The sequence below is a fragment of the Anomaloglossus baeobatrachus genome, chromosome 7 (genome assembly GCF_048569485.1).
Source record: "Anomaloglossus baeobatrachus isolate aAnoBae1 chromosome 7, aAnoBae1.hap1, whole genome shotgun sequence".
NCBI lineage: Eukaryota > Metazoa > Chordata > Amphibia > Anura > Aromobatidae > Anomaloglossus > Anomaloglossus baeobatrachus.
The window spans coordinates 127,488,969-127,506,273 of record NC_134359.1 but is presented as its reverse complement, the minus strand read 5'-3'; the positions used below and the strand labels follow the sequence as shown (position 1 = coordinate 127,506,273).

The 17,305-nt window shown below is 40.0% G+C and overlaps 1 protein-coding gene across 5 annotated transcripts in view; it reads right to left on the bottom strand.

Moving 5' to 3' along the window:
- PARD3B (par-3 family cell polarity regulator beta) overlaps window positions 1–17,305 on the bottom strand; it is a 1,965,757-nt gene that overhangs the window by 915,315 nt on the left and 1,033,137 nt on the right. For 2 of the 5 annotated variants that reach the window (XM_075317687.1, XM_075317688.1), the window contains exon 20: window positions 15,626–15,916. In XM_075317687.1, the coding sequence (XP_075173802.1) occupies window positions 15,626–15,916 (291 nt within the window). The other 3 variants (XM_075317691.1, XM_075317690.1, XM_075317692.1) reach the window with 3 other exon arrangements.

Genomic DNA, 17,305 nt, shown 5'->3' with positions numbered 1-17,305 from the left:
AGAGGTTGTGTGACCTCAGGAATTTTCCATATCAGAAGTGCTGGTTTATATTAGGGTTTTTTACGGTTGCAGACAGTGCTCCTTCCTATCCTTTCCTATAAAGATAGTTTGGGCCTCACCTTTGCTGAATCTGTCTTTTCTAGCTTTGTATTGTGTTTTCTATATCACCGTAGCCTGTACATGTGGGGGGCTATCTATTTATCTTAGGAGACAGCTTTGAGGCAGATTAGCTTTCTTATATCTCTATCTGTGAGAATATTTAGTTCTCCAGCTGTGTCGAGACTAGAAATGAGTGAGCCTCTAGAGGCTCGAGTTCGGTTTGGTTTGTCGAACGGAGGCCACGTTCGAGTTCGGTTCGGCGAGCCGTTCGACGAACCTCTCAAACCCCATTGAAACCAATGGGAGGCAATCACAAACACATAAAAACATATTATAAATGTACACATACAGTTAATAAACATTGCCATAACACTTACCTGTCCCCGCGATGCGTCCTGCACTCTGTCTCCCGCCACTTTTCCTTTCGATAATCACTGCGTCCTCCCGGTAACCAGCACTGATGATAGGACCTTCCGTGACGTCAAAAAAAGCATGTGACCAGTCACGTGTCCATTATCTCATTGGCTACAGACTGGTCACATGGCTTTGACATCATGCTAGGTCCTGTCAGTGCATCTCTCCAATACGCGGTGATCGTTTGTGTATCTCCGTGTACCGGCGACATGCTCTGGCACACGGTTGACTCCCTATTCTGCTTCCCCATTCCACAGCCGGTCAATAACGGAGATCACCGTTGCTATAGCAACGCACCTGTCAGCAATGACGTCACCGCTTACAGGAAGCAGCTTCTGGTCACTCACGGAGTGAAAAGACTGCACGGGAACAGCAGCGTCTTCCTCCATGCAGCGCTGCTGATGTAGCAGAGCTGCATGGGTTGAAGGAGAAAGAAGACAGAAGAGCAGGATCGTGGAGGGATAAGAGGGAGTAATAAACATGGAGTCTCTAAGTGTGTCTGGGTATTTATTTCTATTAAAGTATTTTTTCTCTGTGTGGTGTCTTTTTTTAACCCTTTATTGGAGATTCTTAATGGCTGGGTCAAACTTGCCTGACATTAAGAATCACTGGCTTAATACTGGCTAGTAAAACAAAGCTAGTATTAACTCATAATTACCCAGCAAGCCACCCAGCTCCAGGGCTGTTGGAAGAGTTGGATACAGCGCCAGATGATGGTGCTTCTATGAAAGCACCATTTTCTAGGGCAGCTGCGGATTGCAATTCGCAGCAGAGGGGCCCAGAAAGCTCGGGCTAACCTGTGCTGTGGATTCCAAACCCCAGCTGCCTAGTTGTACCTGGCTGGACACAAAAATGGGGCGAAGCCCAAGTCATTTGTTTTTTAATTATTTTATGAAATTCGTGAAATAATTTAAAAAAAGGCTTCCCTATATTTTTTGTTCCCAGCCAGGTACAAATAGGCAGCTGGGGGTTGGGGGCAGCCATACTACCTGCTGTACCTGGCTAGCATACAAAAATATGGCCGACCGCATCAGCTGATCATCGCCAGGTCTGAGAAAGAGAGAGAGAAAGAAGAGAGAGAGAGAAAGAAGAGAGAGAAAGAGAGAGAGAAAGAGAGAAAGAAGAGAGAGAGAAAGAGAGAGAAGAGAAAGGAGAGAAAGAAGAGAGAGAAAGAAGAGAGAGAAAGGAGAGAGAGAAAGGAGAGAGAGAGGAGAAAGAAGAGAAAGAGAGAAGGAAGAAAAAGAGAGAAGGAAGAAAAAGAGAGAAAAAGAGAAAGAAGAGAGAGAGAAAGAGAGAAAGAAGAGAAAGAGAGAAGGAAGAGAAAGAGAGAAAAAGAGAAAGAAGAGAGAGAAAGAGAGAAAGAAGAGAGAGAAAGAGAAGAAATAAGAGAAAGAGAGAAGGAAGAGAGAGAGAGAAAGAGAGAAAGAAGAGAGAGAAGAGAAAGAAAGGAGAGAGAAAAAGAAAGGAGAGAGAGAAAGAAAGGATAGCGAGAAAGGAGAGAAAGAGAGAGAGAAAGAAAGGAGAGAGGGAGAGAAAGTAGAGCGAGAGAGCTCACACCTGATGTCCGGCTCCTCCCCTCAGTGCATAATTAAATTATAATTATAAATATATTATAAATATAATTTAAAATGAAAAAAAAAAGTTCTTTACCGGGACTAGAAGTTGCGACCTAATGCTTCTTAGGTGAGCACTCTATCCACTCAGCTACTGACTCTATTGATAAAGATAGGCAGTAATTTGGTAATCTTGAAGTCTGCATTGCTGAAGTCTCTGCTGACCGCGCGATTCACTTGATTGCTACGTGGAGCTGATCAGAGCACTCATGTTCTTTAGCAGAGCTGACAGTGTCATGTGGATTACGTCAGACCTGGAGGGGTATTGGAGGTTTTTAATAAAATGCTGAAACAGGGTGTTTTTTGTCTTTTATTCCAAATATAGGATTTTTCGCGGTGTGTGTTTATTTACTTTCACTTTATAAATAGATAATAATTATAATCTAAAAATAAAAAAAAAGGTTCTTTACCGAGGCTAGAACTCACGACCTCATACTTCTTAGGCGAGCGCTCTATCCACTAGTCTACTGCTTTTCATTTTAAATATAGGCGGATTTGGTAATCTTGACTTATGCATTGCTGAAGTCTCTGCTGACCTCGCGATTCACTTCATTGCTACATGGAGCTGATAACTAAAGGCTACTTTACACGCTGCGATATTGGTCCCGATATCGCTAGCGTAGGTACCCGCCCCCATCTGTTGTGCGACACGGGCAAATCGCTGCCCGTGCCGCACAACATCGTCACACATACTTACCTGCCCGGCGACGTCGCTGTGACCGGCGAACCGCCTCCTTTCTAAGGGGGCGGTCCGTGTGGCGTCACAGCGACGTCACTGATCGTCCGCCCAATAGAAGCGGAGGGGCGGAGATGAGTGGCCGGAACATCCCACCCACCTCCTTCCTTCCTCATAGCGGCCGGGAGGCAGGTAAGGAGAGGTTCCTCGTTCCTGCGGCGTCACACATAGCGATGTGTGCTGCCGCAGGAGCGACGAACTACATCATTACTGCTGCAGTAACGATAATCGAGAATGGACCCCCATGTCACCGATGAGCGATTTTGCACGTTTTTGCAACGATGCAAAATCGCTCATCGGTGTCACACGCAGCAACATCGCTAATGCGGCCGGATGTGCGTCACAAATTCCGTGACCCCCAACGACTCTGCATTAGCGATGTTGCAGCATGTAAAGCCCCTTTTAGAGCACTCGTGTTCTGTAGCAGAGCTGACAGTGTCGTGTGGATTACGTCGGACCTGGAGGGGTATTTGGGGGTTAATAAAGGAGTGAAAGAGGGTGATTTTTTTACTTTTATTCCAAATAAAGGATTTTTCGGAGTGTGTGTTTCTTTACTTTCACTTTAAGTTTAATCCTGGAAGGTATCTCGGGGAGACGCCTGGCATGAGTAAACTCATCATTACCCCGATTGCCACCGCACCAAGGCAATTCGGGATGAGCTGGGTAGAGTCCCCCAGGACAGTCGCATCTAATGGAATGTGGCTATTCCGGGTGGCTGCTGGGTGATATTGTTAGGGTGGTGGGCTCCCGATAATGTGGTGCTCTCCATCCTGACAATACCAGCCTCCAGCCGTGCGGCTTTTTCCTGGCTGGTATCAAATATGGGGGGAACCGGCAGCTGTGATTGGTTGCAGTGACAAAGCTGTCACTCAGCTTGGGGACGTGTCTGACTGCAACCAATCATAGGCGCCGGTGGGCGGGGAAAGCACAAAATAACTAATTGACTAATGAAGCGGCAGCCATTTTCTAAAGAAGAAAAGACACCGCAGATTTGTGACAGACGTGGAGCGAGACGCCCATGATCGGTGAGTAGGAAAGGGAGAGGGATTGTGCTGGGGACGCAGGACGCATTCAGATAGCATCATGTGCACATAGCCTTACTGAAAAGCCACGTTTATGGTGATCGAACCGTTCTTGAACGTAACTCAAATTGTCAAGCTTTTAGCAAAAAGCTCGAGTTCAAGTTTGATCTCGAGCACCCCCCAAAATCACTCGAACATGAAATTGGCGAACCTCGAACATCGCTCATCTCTAGTCGAGACGATTAGGTCATCGTGGGCTCGTCCCACGGCTACTTCTAGTTGTGTGTCAGGATTAGGTCTGGAATCCATAAAGGTTCCAGCCACTCTGTTAGCATTTGGGATTCCACATTTTTTGATCCTCCTCGGTCCCTTAATTATAACACTACTGTTTTGGTGCACAGCAGGGCTTGGAAGGGAAGGAACGCCATTTGAATTTTTAGAGTGCAAAATTGTCTGGAATAGATAGTGGACTTCATGTCGCATTTGAAGAGCCCCTGATGTGCCTAAACAATGGAGCTCCCCACAGGTGACTCCATTTTGGAAACTAGACCCTCAAGGAATTGTTTTAGATGTTTGGCGAGCACCTTGAGCCCCGAGGTGCTTCACAGAATTTTACGATTTTTTTTTACCACAAAATTGTTACTTCAAGCCCAAATCTTTTTTTTCACAAGGGTAAAAGGAGAAAATGTTCCATAAAATATATTGTGCATTTTCTTCTTAGTACGCTGATATCTCATATCTGGTGGAAATCAACTGTTTGGGTGCATGGCAAGGCTCAGAAGAAAAGGAGCGTAATTTGAATTTTAGAGCTCAAAATTTTCTGGAATGAATGGAGAATGCCATGTTGTTTGTATTTGGAGAGCCCCTGAGCTGCCTAAATAGTGCCGCTCCCCAACAATTAATCTTATTTTATAAACTAGACCCCTCAAGGAATTTATGATGTTTGGTGAGCACCTTGAACTCCCAAGAATCTTATGTTAAGCCATAAAAATGAAAAAATACATTTTTAACCACAAAACTGTGTCTTTAACCATATATTTTTCAAATTTGCTAGGGTAACAAGAGATAGTGACCCATACAATGTGTTGTGCAATTTCTCCTGAGTATGCCAATACTCCATATGTGGTTGAAGACTACTTTTCAGGAACAGTGCAAAGAAAAGAAGGGAAGGAGCACCATATTTGAGTTCACATTTAGCTGGAATGGTTTTTGGGTGCTATGTCACATTGGCAAAGCCCCAAAGGTGCCATAACAGCAGAAAACTCCCATAACTGTCCTCGTTTTAAAACCTGCACCCCTCAATGAATTCATCCAGTGGTGCAGTGAGCATATTGACAACACAGGTGTATCACAAAAATTTATAATATTGGCAACAAAGAAAAAAAAATACACTGAAATGTTGTTTTAACCCCAGATTTCCAATTGTCACAAGGGGAATACGTAACAAAAGGCACCATAATGTGTTACATATTTTATTTTGAACGTTGTAATGCCCCATGTATGACTATACAGCACTGTTTGACAACACAAAAGGGCTCAGGAGGGAAGGAACACCATTTGATTTTTGGTGCACAGATTTTCCTAGAATAGTTTGTGGACTGCATTTGCAGAGCCCCTAAATGCCAGAACGACAGAAAGCCTCTCAAATTACCAAAATTACGCCCCTCTGGGAGTTCATCTATGGGTATAGTGACAATTTAGTCTCTGGAAACACCCATGAAGTCAAACACAGTGTATGTTGCAGAATTAAAAAATGCAAATAAGTCCTTGTCGTGCCCAGTACATTATAGTGCCACTACATTCTGCCCAGCTTCTTCTTCTGGAAACCTACACCCCATAAATTAAGCTTGCTCTCCTCACTACAACAATGTCAAGTATGTGGACTCTAACTGTGGTTTAGGTACATTGTGGGGCTCAGAAGGGAAGGGGGCATTTGGATTTGGGAGCACATATTTTGCTGGATTTCTTTTAAGAGGTGGGGAGCCACAGTGTTTTTCCAGAGCCTTCATGTTACCAGTAATGGGGAAGCTCCTTATATTTTCATTAACAATTGATGGACATAAGTGGGGACTTGTGTTTTTGTAGGTTGCGTTAAATGCTATTTAGCAATTTAGGTACAGAACATTTTGGATAAGTTCACATTTATGTGGTGTAAGAGCTCAGCAAAGAGCGCAGTATAAATATGAGCAGCGCCATACTGCGATCTTTAGGAGGCAGAATAAACAAATACACAGTGGGTGAAAAATTGGCTTTATTTATTTATTTTTACCCCGTTCACCTTGCGGTATAAGTTAATAGATTAGGCGGCTTTACCAGGTTTATATACTGCTCAAAAAAATAAAGGGAACATTTAAACAATACAATGGTATTTTAGTGTTCCCTTTATTTTTTTGAGCAGTATATTTTTTTTTTTAGGCTTGGTTATTGTCATGGTAAAAACGCCTTTTTACAAAATATAGATTTTGTTCATCACTGAATTTTGAAGGCTAGACTTGTTATATTTTTCTGCTGACAGAGTCATGTGAGGGCTTGTTTTTTTGTGGGATGAATTGGCATTTTTATTGATACCATTTTGGGCCACATAATATTTTTAATTGCTTTTTATTCCGTTTTTTGTGAAGCAGAATCATAAACAGGAATTCATGATTCATTTATATATTTTTTACGCCGTTCACAGTGTCGTAATAGTGATAAAACAGCTTTATTCTTTGGATCAGTACAATTAAAGGGGTACCACATTTATATAGTTTTTTATGTTTTGCTGCTTTTACACAATAAAAACAATTTTATAGAAAAAAATAGTTTTTGCATTGCTGTATTCTGAGAGCTATTGTTTTATCTTACTTTTTGGCTGATGAATCTGTATGGCGGCTTTTTTTTTTTTCAAGACAAAATGACCTTTTTATTGGAACCATTTTTATCTATATATGAGTTTTTGATCGCGTTTTATTCCACTTTTTTGTCAGCTGTATGATGAAAAGATATAGTTATTGCTGTTTTTTTTTACCGTGCTCACAGAAGGGGTTAACTAGTGTGACCATACCAAATATGTGTAGTTTTTTGTTTATTTTTTCTCTTACATAAATTAACAGAAATTTGGGAATTTTATTGTGCTTTATTTTCAGATTTTTTTTAAATGTTTTTTACCAACTTTTTTAAACTTTTTTTTAGTTAGTTTCTTTATGAGACTTTACGTTTTGTCACTTTGATCATTCATATAATTCAATACAATGCACAAGCAGTGGACTGTATCTGTCACTGCTGCCGTTTGCAAACTCTCATATTGGCAAATGCTGAAGAAAATAATATCAGTCAATGATAATGACCGCAGACTCTGCCCTCTGCTCTAATGATGCTTTGAGTATCCCAGCAAGCACTGGGATTCTTAAACAAAGCGTCATAAGATAGAAATCGGAAAAAAATAGAATAGCAGTTAGATTCTGTAGTTAGGTAATGGTAGGGAACTTTTAATACAAGTATATAAGAAAATAGCTTAGATTACAGCATTAAATAGGGATTTAGATGGAAATTTAGTTTGACTTTGGACCACCACTTTAAATCCATCTACGATCCATTTCAACAAAAGGTGATGCTAAACAAGCTGTTTATTTCATTTAGAAAGGATCTGATTACAATACCAGCAATAGAAACATGATTTCTGTTTGCTTTACAAAGTGGCCACATTGTGCTGTAAGAATTATTAAAGGATTATTCCCAGCATTTAAAGTTCTCACTTATTCAAATGCAGATGGATGGGAGGACAGAAAACAGGATTCTGAAAGTATTGGAGCAGTGGCCATGCATTCACTCCAGTCATTCTCTACTGCCCTCACAAACTTACAAGTTTTCACCAATCCTTGTACGTTTCATTCACTTTTATTATAAAAATCATTCTGCAAACAATAACCTTAAAGTTTCTGTATTAATATATACAAAAGTACTTTACGATGAACTATTTTATACATACTTTAAGTATTGATTGCTTATGCAATTGTATTTGTAAAAACTGTCCATAAACTCACATAATAGAGAAAATCAATATTTATTTACATTTAAACTCAAAATCAAAAAGCAACATATTCTTGCACAGATAAAAAAACAACAATATTTCCAACAAAATCATCACTATACATTTATTTTTACCATATTAGGTATACAATGAAAGTTAGTGTGTGATTTTCACGTTTTATACAATGTAAAATATAGTTTAAAAGACTATTAGCTTAGTAATGTGCATTTTAATAACTGATTATTGGAAATGCCAAAATTGATACTCAATATCTGCATATTTTTGGCTTAAAAAGATTTGTGTTTAACAAAAATTTGTGTTTACAAAGTTGACCTAAAATGAAAATAGGGTAGAGGAGATTATTTTTGTTCTACTCTGGGGTGAATTTAAACAATTTGCAACAGGTTTGAAAAGTAACATTAATTTTATTAAGAGTTAGATTTCTAAAGGCAGTGCATATAAGGGGAATTATGAAAAAGCCAACGCCTTCGCACCTCTTATTCATATATCGGTGTCCACAGAAGCCTATTGGTGGTGGCCATCAATTGGTTATTACAAGGTACTGTGTGTTATAAGATAAAAGTAAGCATTTCATTGCTTACAAATATAACATGACTTCTTTTTAGTTTCCCTTTAATTGTGCTAAAAAGCCAGCATGTTATGTCATAAAAAAATAGAAAAAAATCCAGTAAACTTACATTTGGTGCTTCCCTTAAAATGCCTGGTAGGAGAGTCTTGTCTGTCAGCTATTATCACCCATTAAAAGCCACTACACACAAGTTGTCCAACCTCAACAATTTTGGTGAGACCACTCAACATCTAATGTGCATTAGGACCTCACTACTATCACTGATGGAAGGAGTTGAAAATGTTTGTTCTAGTGATAAACCATTGTTGGAATTATCTGGCATTGCCGAAAGCCTAGGTCACACGCAGCGACGCAGCAGTGATCACGACGATGATCTGACCTTATCAGGATCGTTGCTGCGTCATTACATGGTCGATGGTGAGCTGTCAAACAGGCAGATCTCACCAGCGACCAGTAACTAGTGACCAGCCCCCAGCCAGCAGCGACGCGTGGAAGCGATGCTGCGCTTGGTAACTAAGGTAAATATTTGGTAACCAAGCAAAGTGCTTCGCTTGGTTACCCGATATTTACCTTGGTTACCAGCGCACACCACTTAACACTGGCTCCCTCCACTCGTAGCAGGAGTACAGATCGTGTTAATAAGCAAACCGCTTTGCTTATAGTCCACCGATGTGTACCTGGGCTACGTGTGCAGGGAGCAGGCAGCTGGCTTCAAGAAGCTGCGGACGCTGGTAACGAAGGTAAATATCAGGTAACCAAGCCTTTGCTTGGTTACTCGATATTTACCTTGGTTACCAGCGTCCGCAGACGCCGGTTCCCTGCTCCCTGCACATTCAGTTTGTTGTTCTCTCGCTGTCACACACAGCGATGTGTGCTTCACAGCGGGAGAGCAATACCAAAAAATGGTCCAGGGCATTCAGCAACAACCGGCGACCTCACAGCAGGGGCCAGGTTGTTGCTGGATGTCACACACAGCCACATCGCTAGGAAAGTCGCTGTTACGTCACAGAAAATGGTGACTTAGCAGCGACGTCGTCGTCGCTGTCATTGTGTGTGACATGACCATTAAGGTACCTTCACACATAGCGAGATCGCTAGTGAGAGTGCTGCTGAGTCACAGATCCTATGACTTAACAAAAAGCTCGCTGGTCGTGTCGGAATGGCCTGGACCATTTTTTGATTGTCGAGGTCCTGCTGGGCAGGATGCATTGGTTTGTTTGACACCTTACCAATGACCTTGTTGACGACTCAGAGCTCAGACACGTACCACCAAGTTCGTTACACAGGTCACTATGGTCACTGTTGACACTTTCTGCGTCATTGGGAAGATCTGACTGTTTGATATCTTACCAGCGACCAAATAGCAACTTACCAGCGATCCTTATCAAGTCGTATCATTGTCAGGATCACTGGAAAATCGTTAAATGTGATGGGGGCTTTACTCCTCCCTCCGCATACAGAAAATATGTATGTTTAGATGAGCAGACAATAATATAGGTGGATGGAGAGATGGCTGTCAATTGAATTAACGTTATCTGATGTGTACAGCCAACTTTCGTATAGATGAGATGAGACTCTTCCCAGTGCTCCTCCTAAATGTTCATTTTAGCTGTATTCTTAATAAGGAATATGCCTCCACATATTTTAAATTCCTATAACCATTTACTTCCTTCCTGCTATTGTCAGTTGGAAAAAAAACAGATAAAAAAAGAAAGAGATAACTAAAATAAGTTGTTTTTTTTACCGATAGAAGAATTAAAAGTAGTCTCTATGTAAAAATAAATTGCTAACTAATACAGTTCTGTGAAGTGAAGGGAGTCATATGTGTAATATAGACTTACAGGTTTTAAAAAAAAGGACTGCAGAACAAACTGAGTTTAGAAGGTAAAAATATCACACTGTATATGAGGATCGTGAGGATATAAGAACACTGTGGTGTTTCTATTTTAGGTCTATTAACTTTTTATTCCTCTGTCCTCAACAGAATCCTGGAGGTCTTCTTCATAAAACATTTTAGTGTTGTTTCAATAATTTGTGCTACCAAAATTTCCAAAGATTCAAATAAGGCAAAATTATCTACTGTGCATGAAATAAATATTGAACAAATTTCACCAAATTTCTAAGTAACTAAATTTCTAAAGGTGATATTAACATGAATTTCTCACTATATGTCGGTAACATCCCATCCAATCCACAAAGGCAAAGAAATCAAACCATAGATGTCCATCAATTAAGTTATGTGTAATAAATTACTAAAATGTATTTAATACTTCATACAAAAGCCTTTGTTGGTAATGACAGCTTCAAGATGCCTCTGGTATGGAGAAACTAGTCACATGCAAATCCTGAAGGTTCTGTGGGCTCTTTCTATGAACCCTGATCTTTAGTACCTTGCAAAAATTTTCTAGTGGATTCAGAACAAGTAATTGGCTGGGTTTCTCCGAAACCAATTGAGATTTTTTTTGGCTGTGTATTTTGATTCCCACTTCCAAAGTTCCCTATTGGAATTATGTTTTGGGGGTGATATGGAGTGCATTTTGGCCTCTAAATATGGTGTGTATTATGGCATCCAAAGAGTTCAATTTCTTCTCATCTGACCAGACAATATTCTCCCAGTATTTGCAGACTTGTCTAAAAGTTGTTGAGCCAACTTTAAAATAATTTGAACATGCTTTTTGTCCAGAAATGAAGTCTTGCATGTTGAGTGTGCATACAGGCCAAGGAGGGCAAGTGAATTACTTATTAAGTGCTTTGAAACAATTGTACCTGCTGATTCTAGCTCTTCTGTAGCTCTCCACAGGTGGTTTTTGGCTCTTGTACAACTCTTCTGACAATTTTTTCACTCCTCGGTTTGAAATCTTGCAGGGAGCATGTGGTTTGGCTGATTTATGGTGAAATTATATTCTTTCCACTTGCGAATTATGGTCCCAACAGTGCTCAATGAAACCTTCAGCAGATTATAAATTCTTCTGTAACCAATGCCATCAGTATGAGTCTTGAGACAGTATATCAGTCTTGAGACATCTCACAGATTTTACCCATAATGATATGTTTCTTGAGTGGCACCTTAGCAATTAAGACATTTTTTTAAGCCATGGTGTCATGACTTTCCAAGGCTTGTTGCATATTTTTTTTTTATGTGTTCCACACTTTTTCCCTGTGTAATTTCTCATCACTTACATTACTAAACTTATGTACATCTATGGCTTGATTTCCTTTGTCTGTGTGGATTGGATGGGTTGTTACCAACATCTGGTGAGAAATTCATGTCAATATATATATATATATATATATATATATATATATATATATCCAAAGGAAAAAAGAGGGTCACACTCCGTAAGAATCTCAGTGTTGTTCCGTCTTTATTTTACATTAACATGCAGGTACAAGCGGTAGGGGAGGTGAGGCGTAATGTAAAATAAAGACGGAACAACACTGAGATTCTTACGGAGTGTGACCCTCTTTCTTCCTTTGGATTATTCTGTGATATCTTCACTGAGTCTGCACCCGGATCTCATCCATGCATATTGGAGATTGATTACGGCAACACGTGGAGCAAGCGGTGCACCGGGATTTCTTACACTTCAATATATATATATATATATATATATATATATATATATATTTGTAGGAGATTTGCCTTAACATGACATAGTATTTGAGCATGTGAATAGACTTCAGAAGCACACATTGCCCATAACCCAAGGGCATAATATACAGTAAGTAGTGGGAAAAAGGGACAAGATTGTTGCCAGCACAATTGTTTTAGCTTGATTACAGATCTCTTGTGTGTTTTACTCTATGTATTTTCCCTGAAATATTTGTCAATAAAGCTCGCGTTTTTCAGCTGCATGTCATCACATTGCTAAACCCTACTCATTCGCTTTGTTGAAAAGACGTTCGGTGGCTCTGCATTCCACTTATCTTGCTCTCATTTTCAGATGACAGCGAACTGCACTTTCCTGGATAAGACAAATACATTAATATTTTGCTGAAGAATAAAAAGTAATGGACATAAAACAACAAATCTGGAAAATCAGGGTGTGATTGACAGCTGTGACAATGTAAATAGGTGGGAGAATAAGGACACGTTTAAAGGTTTAGCACACCATGCCGATTTCTGCTGATATAAAGGCAATGGTGTTCATTCAGTATCAGGTCAGATGCACCAGGAATATGCGATGCTGAATTTAAGAAAAACAATCTTGATAATACAAAGCAATCAACACACAGTAATGATCAGAAGTGATCAACCTTATCAGCATTTAGGAAACTGCAACCACACAATTTTGTACCCATGTATAAGCAACTACCAGGCAGGAAAGATTTTTGTGAAGGCAACTAATTACATCTATGGAGATTGCTGAGAATGCAAGACATCCAGAAAACGTTAGACTTCTAAGCAACTCAAGTCTGGATATACAGTGATGAGCTTTTGCTTTGCATGAAATATCTGCTTCTTACGCAAGTCAATGTCGTTATGACCATGAGTGTTTCCTGCCTAATAGTTGTCCAGGTCAGCCTGGAGAACTATATGAATGGATGTTATGCATTATAGGCAAATGAGCAGGAAAGAGCTAGAACATTTATAATATTATATAATATTATAAGATCACATGTACAGGTAGAATATTTATTCTGACACAAAGTAATCATCCAAAGTAATCTTTATTAAGGTATGCATGCAAGTATGGAAGCATATTGCTCCTTCATTAAAAGAAATTTTCATCATTACAATAAAAAACACAAAAACTGAGGCAAAAACGCTGCATATGCAATTTCTGCAGCAACAACAAAGATTTGTCCATGAAGAAGAAACAGTCATTTTCGGTGTGATCAATCACAGCATTGACAGCAATGATCCAATCAGCCACTTAGAGGCATTAGCTAATCACATACTGATTCCAAGATTCCACTCAGCAGCTCAAACATTTCGTGTCAGCTTATCTGGAAAGTTTGGCAAATTAAGGTCAATTTTATGGTCACATTTCACACAGAACTATATACCAATGATCAAAAAACAGCAACTTTGGAGCTAGTGTGAAAAATTTGTGCACCACAGTTACCTGACCAGCAATTGTCACCCCAAGAAGTGACTGAAGACAACAATGATCGAATACAGTTTGAAACATAGACGTATTTGTTTGAAGTTCATTAAGAATACCACTGAGTAGTCCATTTCCTTCTGTCATTAACAGGGTTGTCTACTACTCAGACAGTCTCTTCTCAATCGGCAAGTTTCTCCCTCGAATAATAACCCTTATATTAATTTCCAATGCTGGCATCGATCCAGTGGTGTTGGCACAAACAACTGTTATGTCACGCGAGTCCCAGGGAGAGCTAGAACAATGCAGGCATCAGAGGTGAGTGTGTTATTATTTTATTAAGGTGAAACATATTGATTGGGTAGGGTTTGCACAGGTAGTGGACAGCCCCTTTAAGTGAATCAAGATTGGCTTAAAGCCTCCTTATACACATTAGGCTAATGGGAACAGCAGATGATATAGAAGGGTTCAGTCAGCATTCTAATGTGTAGGGGGGCACCGACCAACTGATTATTGGGAGAGTTATCAATCGAGCATGTCCAATTTTTGGACTGCTTATTGCTTTACTCTCTCGGAGATAGGCTGCTGGCAAAGATGTCTGTCGGCGGCTTTCCCATAGAGAACATAGGGACGCTCAACCAAACAAGCACTTCTGTGTGTGGGATGGACAGATAAGATTGCTGTTGACTAAACAATTAGCCAAAGCATTGTTCGGACAACAGTCATCTATTGTGTAGGCGGAGGGGCAACATTACTATACTATTAAAGCCAAATTTCATGTAAAACAGCACCTAAATAAAACATGTTTCCCCAGTGCCATTACTTAAGGAACTTCAACAGAGAATCGAATATTTGAGAGTAAACACCCTGACCCCAGGCGCAGAACCAAAGTTAAAACAGGCAAAAATGTAGTAAAAATCAGTAATCTTTAAAAGAGAAATAAAACAGGAATAGAATATCCCCTTATTAATTTGTACACAATTACCCATTGATATCATAACACTTCATTCATGAGTATTCATTGTGGTCAGGGTACAGGGTAAGAGAGTTTAGTGAGAGCACCATATAAGTTGAATAATAACCTTAAAGTCTCCTAAATTGATAGCATATTATTAATGGATTCATAATTAACCCAAAGTTCATTACTGGAGCTGAAAATGGTATGTGAAGCGCTCATTACTGCTCCGCTAAGTGCGGCCCTTTAATCAGAGCTGCTGAATACTATTATGTTATAATCTCGATATTTATGTACAAATTCGGAACAAGCAGGCATCAAATGGAAAAATTAGGAGAGAATAAAGGCAGCAAGATTTTCCAGCAGCAGGTATAAAGGTTGCAGGTTTTTTCCCCGTTGTGGTGGTTTTATCGTGGGCTACAATCAAGCCTTTTGTCGGCTATTTATAAATATCCATAAATGGCTGTACGCTTAGCAGGATAATGTTCAAAAGCATCTAATCAATCCCGCAGCAGTGAACAAGGCGGACGCCTTTCCACAATACATTTCTCTGGATTTTTCTTTTATCTCAAAAGCACTAAAAACTTGAACAGATGAAGAAAATAGTGGCCTTTATGCATTGGGCAAAGTGTTGCTTTACTGTTCAGGTCAACAGTAGAAAAAAATGATAGTGAAGGGTAAACTATTTATAACCAGAATAAGATTTCTCTGATTATTTTGTGTCTAGGATCAATACATTGCAGGACAGAAAGCTTAATGGAGGGAAGGCCGGGCAGAAAGTTCCGACGACATGGCACACCAGGAAGTTGTGTGTTATACAAGAATGATTACTTGGTATTTTTAAAATCATTAACCCATCCTTAAATGGCCAGATGGATTAAATGCTGCTGTTTCCTCACTAGTCTCAAACAGAAAAGCCTTAGAAGGATAATCAGTCTTATGATGCAAAGCTTAGAACCAGGATACAAATGCCACAGTTCCGCTATCTTTCCCAAGACTAATTGAAACTGCATGATACCACACAGCAGGGAAAAAAGGTAAAGAGTAATCATATGCAATTTTTTTGTACAACTTCATTTAATGAGTATCATGCCATCAAGGCCGAAAGAGTGATAAGGTTTGTTTGGTAGCGGTTATTACCTGTCAACTGTATCCGGTGCCTGCTGCTTCTTGTTTATTTTAGCGTAAAGGTCTTGAACGTGATCCCTCTCTGAAGTAGACAATAGTGTCTCTCTAGGGTAACTGTAAGACCCAGGCATTCCTGGAGAATAGGGCCTTAGGGAATTATGCTGAGATGATGGGGGCTCTTTAAAGTGGTTCACTCTAGCATAATTAGGGTCCATGTCATCATCCTCAATATTATGGGATGTGTTGAAGTTCCATAACACTTTGGCCTGTTTTTCTCTTATTTCTTGGTGCCTTGCATTAATCCTGCAGATAAAAAAAAGATAAAACAGTTAATCAATTAGATACTTCCAGAAGAAAAATCCATAAACTATTTCAGGAAACAGCATGCAGATTTCCTAATAGTCAATAAGGAAGATGAACTCCACGTTCTTTCAATAGTACCGAGGTGAGCTCAAGCTACAATACCTCTACCGGGTTTCTGACAACAGCACAATCTTCCTATGTAACATCCTTTCCAATTTCATTCAATTTAGTTATTATGACTAAAGCCATTGGAGAAGCAATTCCATAATGTTTCCACATTTTAAATCTGAGTGGTCCATTCATGCAACCAAATATGCTAATATCTTTTCTCAACAAAGTAACAACCTCAACAACGTTGAGTTAGGTGATGATAAGATTACATTTTCATACGCACCAACAATTATCACTCAATTACCCAGATCAAACAAAGAATAACAATAACTTATGGATTATGTATGATTTGTGTATGTGTTATACCTTACAATATCTAAACCTATGTTTAGGGCCTGAAATGTACAGACAATGTAGAGTTTTGTGGTAAAAGGGTTATCAGAGACTTAAGGGGGCTTTACAAGCTACGATATCGTTAATTGTTTTATCGTCGGGGTCACGTTGTTAGTGACGCACATCCGGCGTCATTAACGATATCGCAGCGTGTGACACTTACCAGCGTCCTTAAGCGACCTCAAAAATGGTGAAAATCGTTCACCATGGAGAGGTCGTCCCAAACTCAAAAATCGGTAAGGGTTGTTTATCCATGTTGTTCATCGCTCATGCGGCAGCACACATCGCTGTGTGTGATACCGCAGGAGGGAGGAACGTCTCCTTACCTGCCTCCGGCCACAATGCGGAAGGAAGGAGGTGGGCGGGATGTTACGTCCCACTCATCTCCGCCCCTCCGGTTTGATTTATTTCAATAAAGATGGAGTCACTAATTGTGTTGTGTTTTATTTCTAATAAAAATATTTTTCTGTGGGTTGTGTTTTTTTTATCTGTACTAGAAATTCATGGTGGCCATGTCTAATATTGGCTTGACACCATGAATTTCGGGCTTAGGGCCAGTTGATAATATACAGCTATCTCTAACCCCATTATTACCCAGCGAGCCACCCGTTACCAGGGCAGCTGAAAGATTTGGATACCGTGCCAGAAGATAGCGCTTCTATGAAAGCGCCATTTTCTGGGACAGCTGTGGACTGCAACGCGCAGCAGGGGTGCCTAGAAAGCTTGGGCACCCTGCGCTGCGGATTCCAATCCCAAGCTGCCTAGTTGTACCTGGCTGGACACAAAAATTGGGCGAAGCCCACGTCATTTTTTTAAAAAATTATTTCATGAAATTCATGAAATATATATTTTTGGTTCCCAGCCGGGTACAAATAGGCAGCTAGG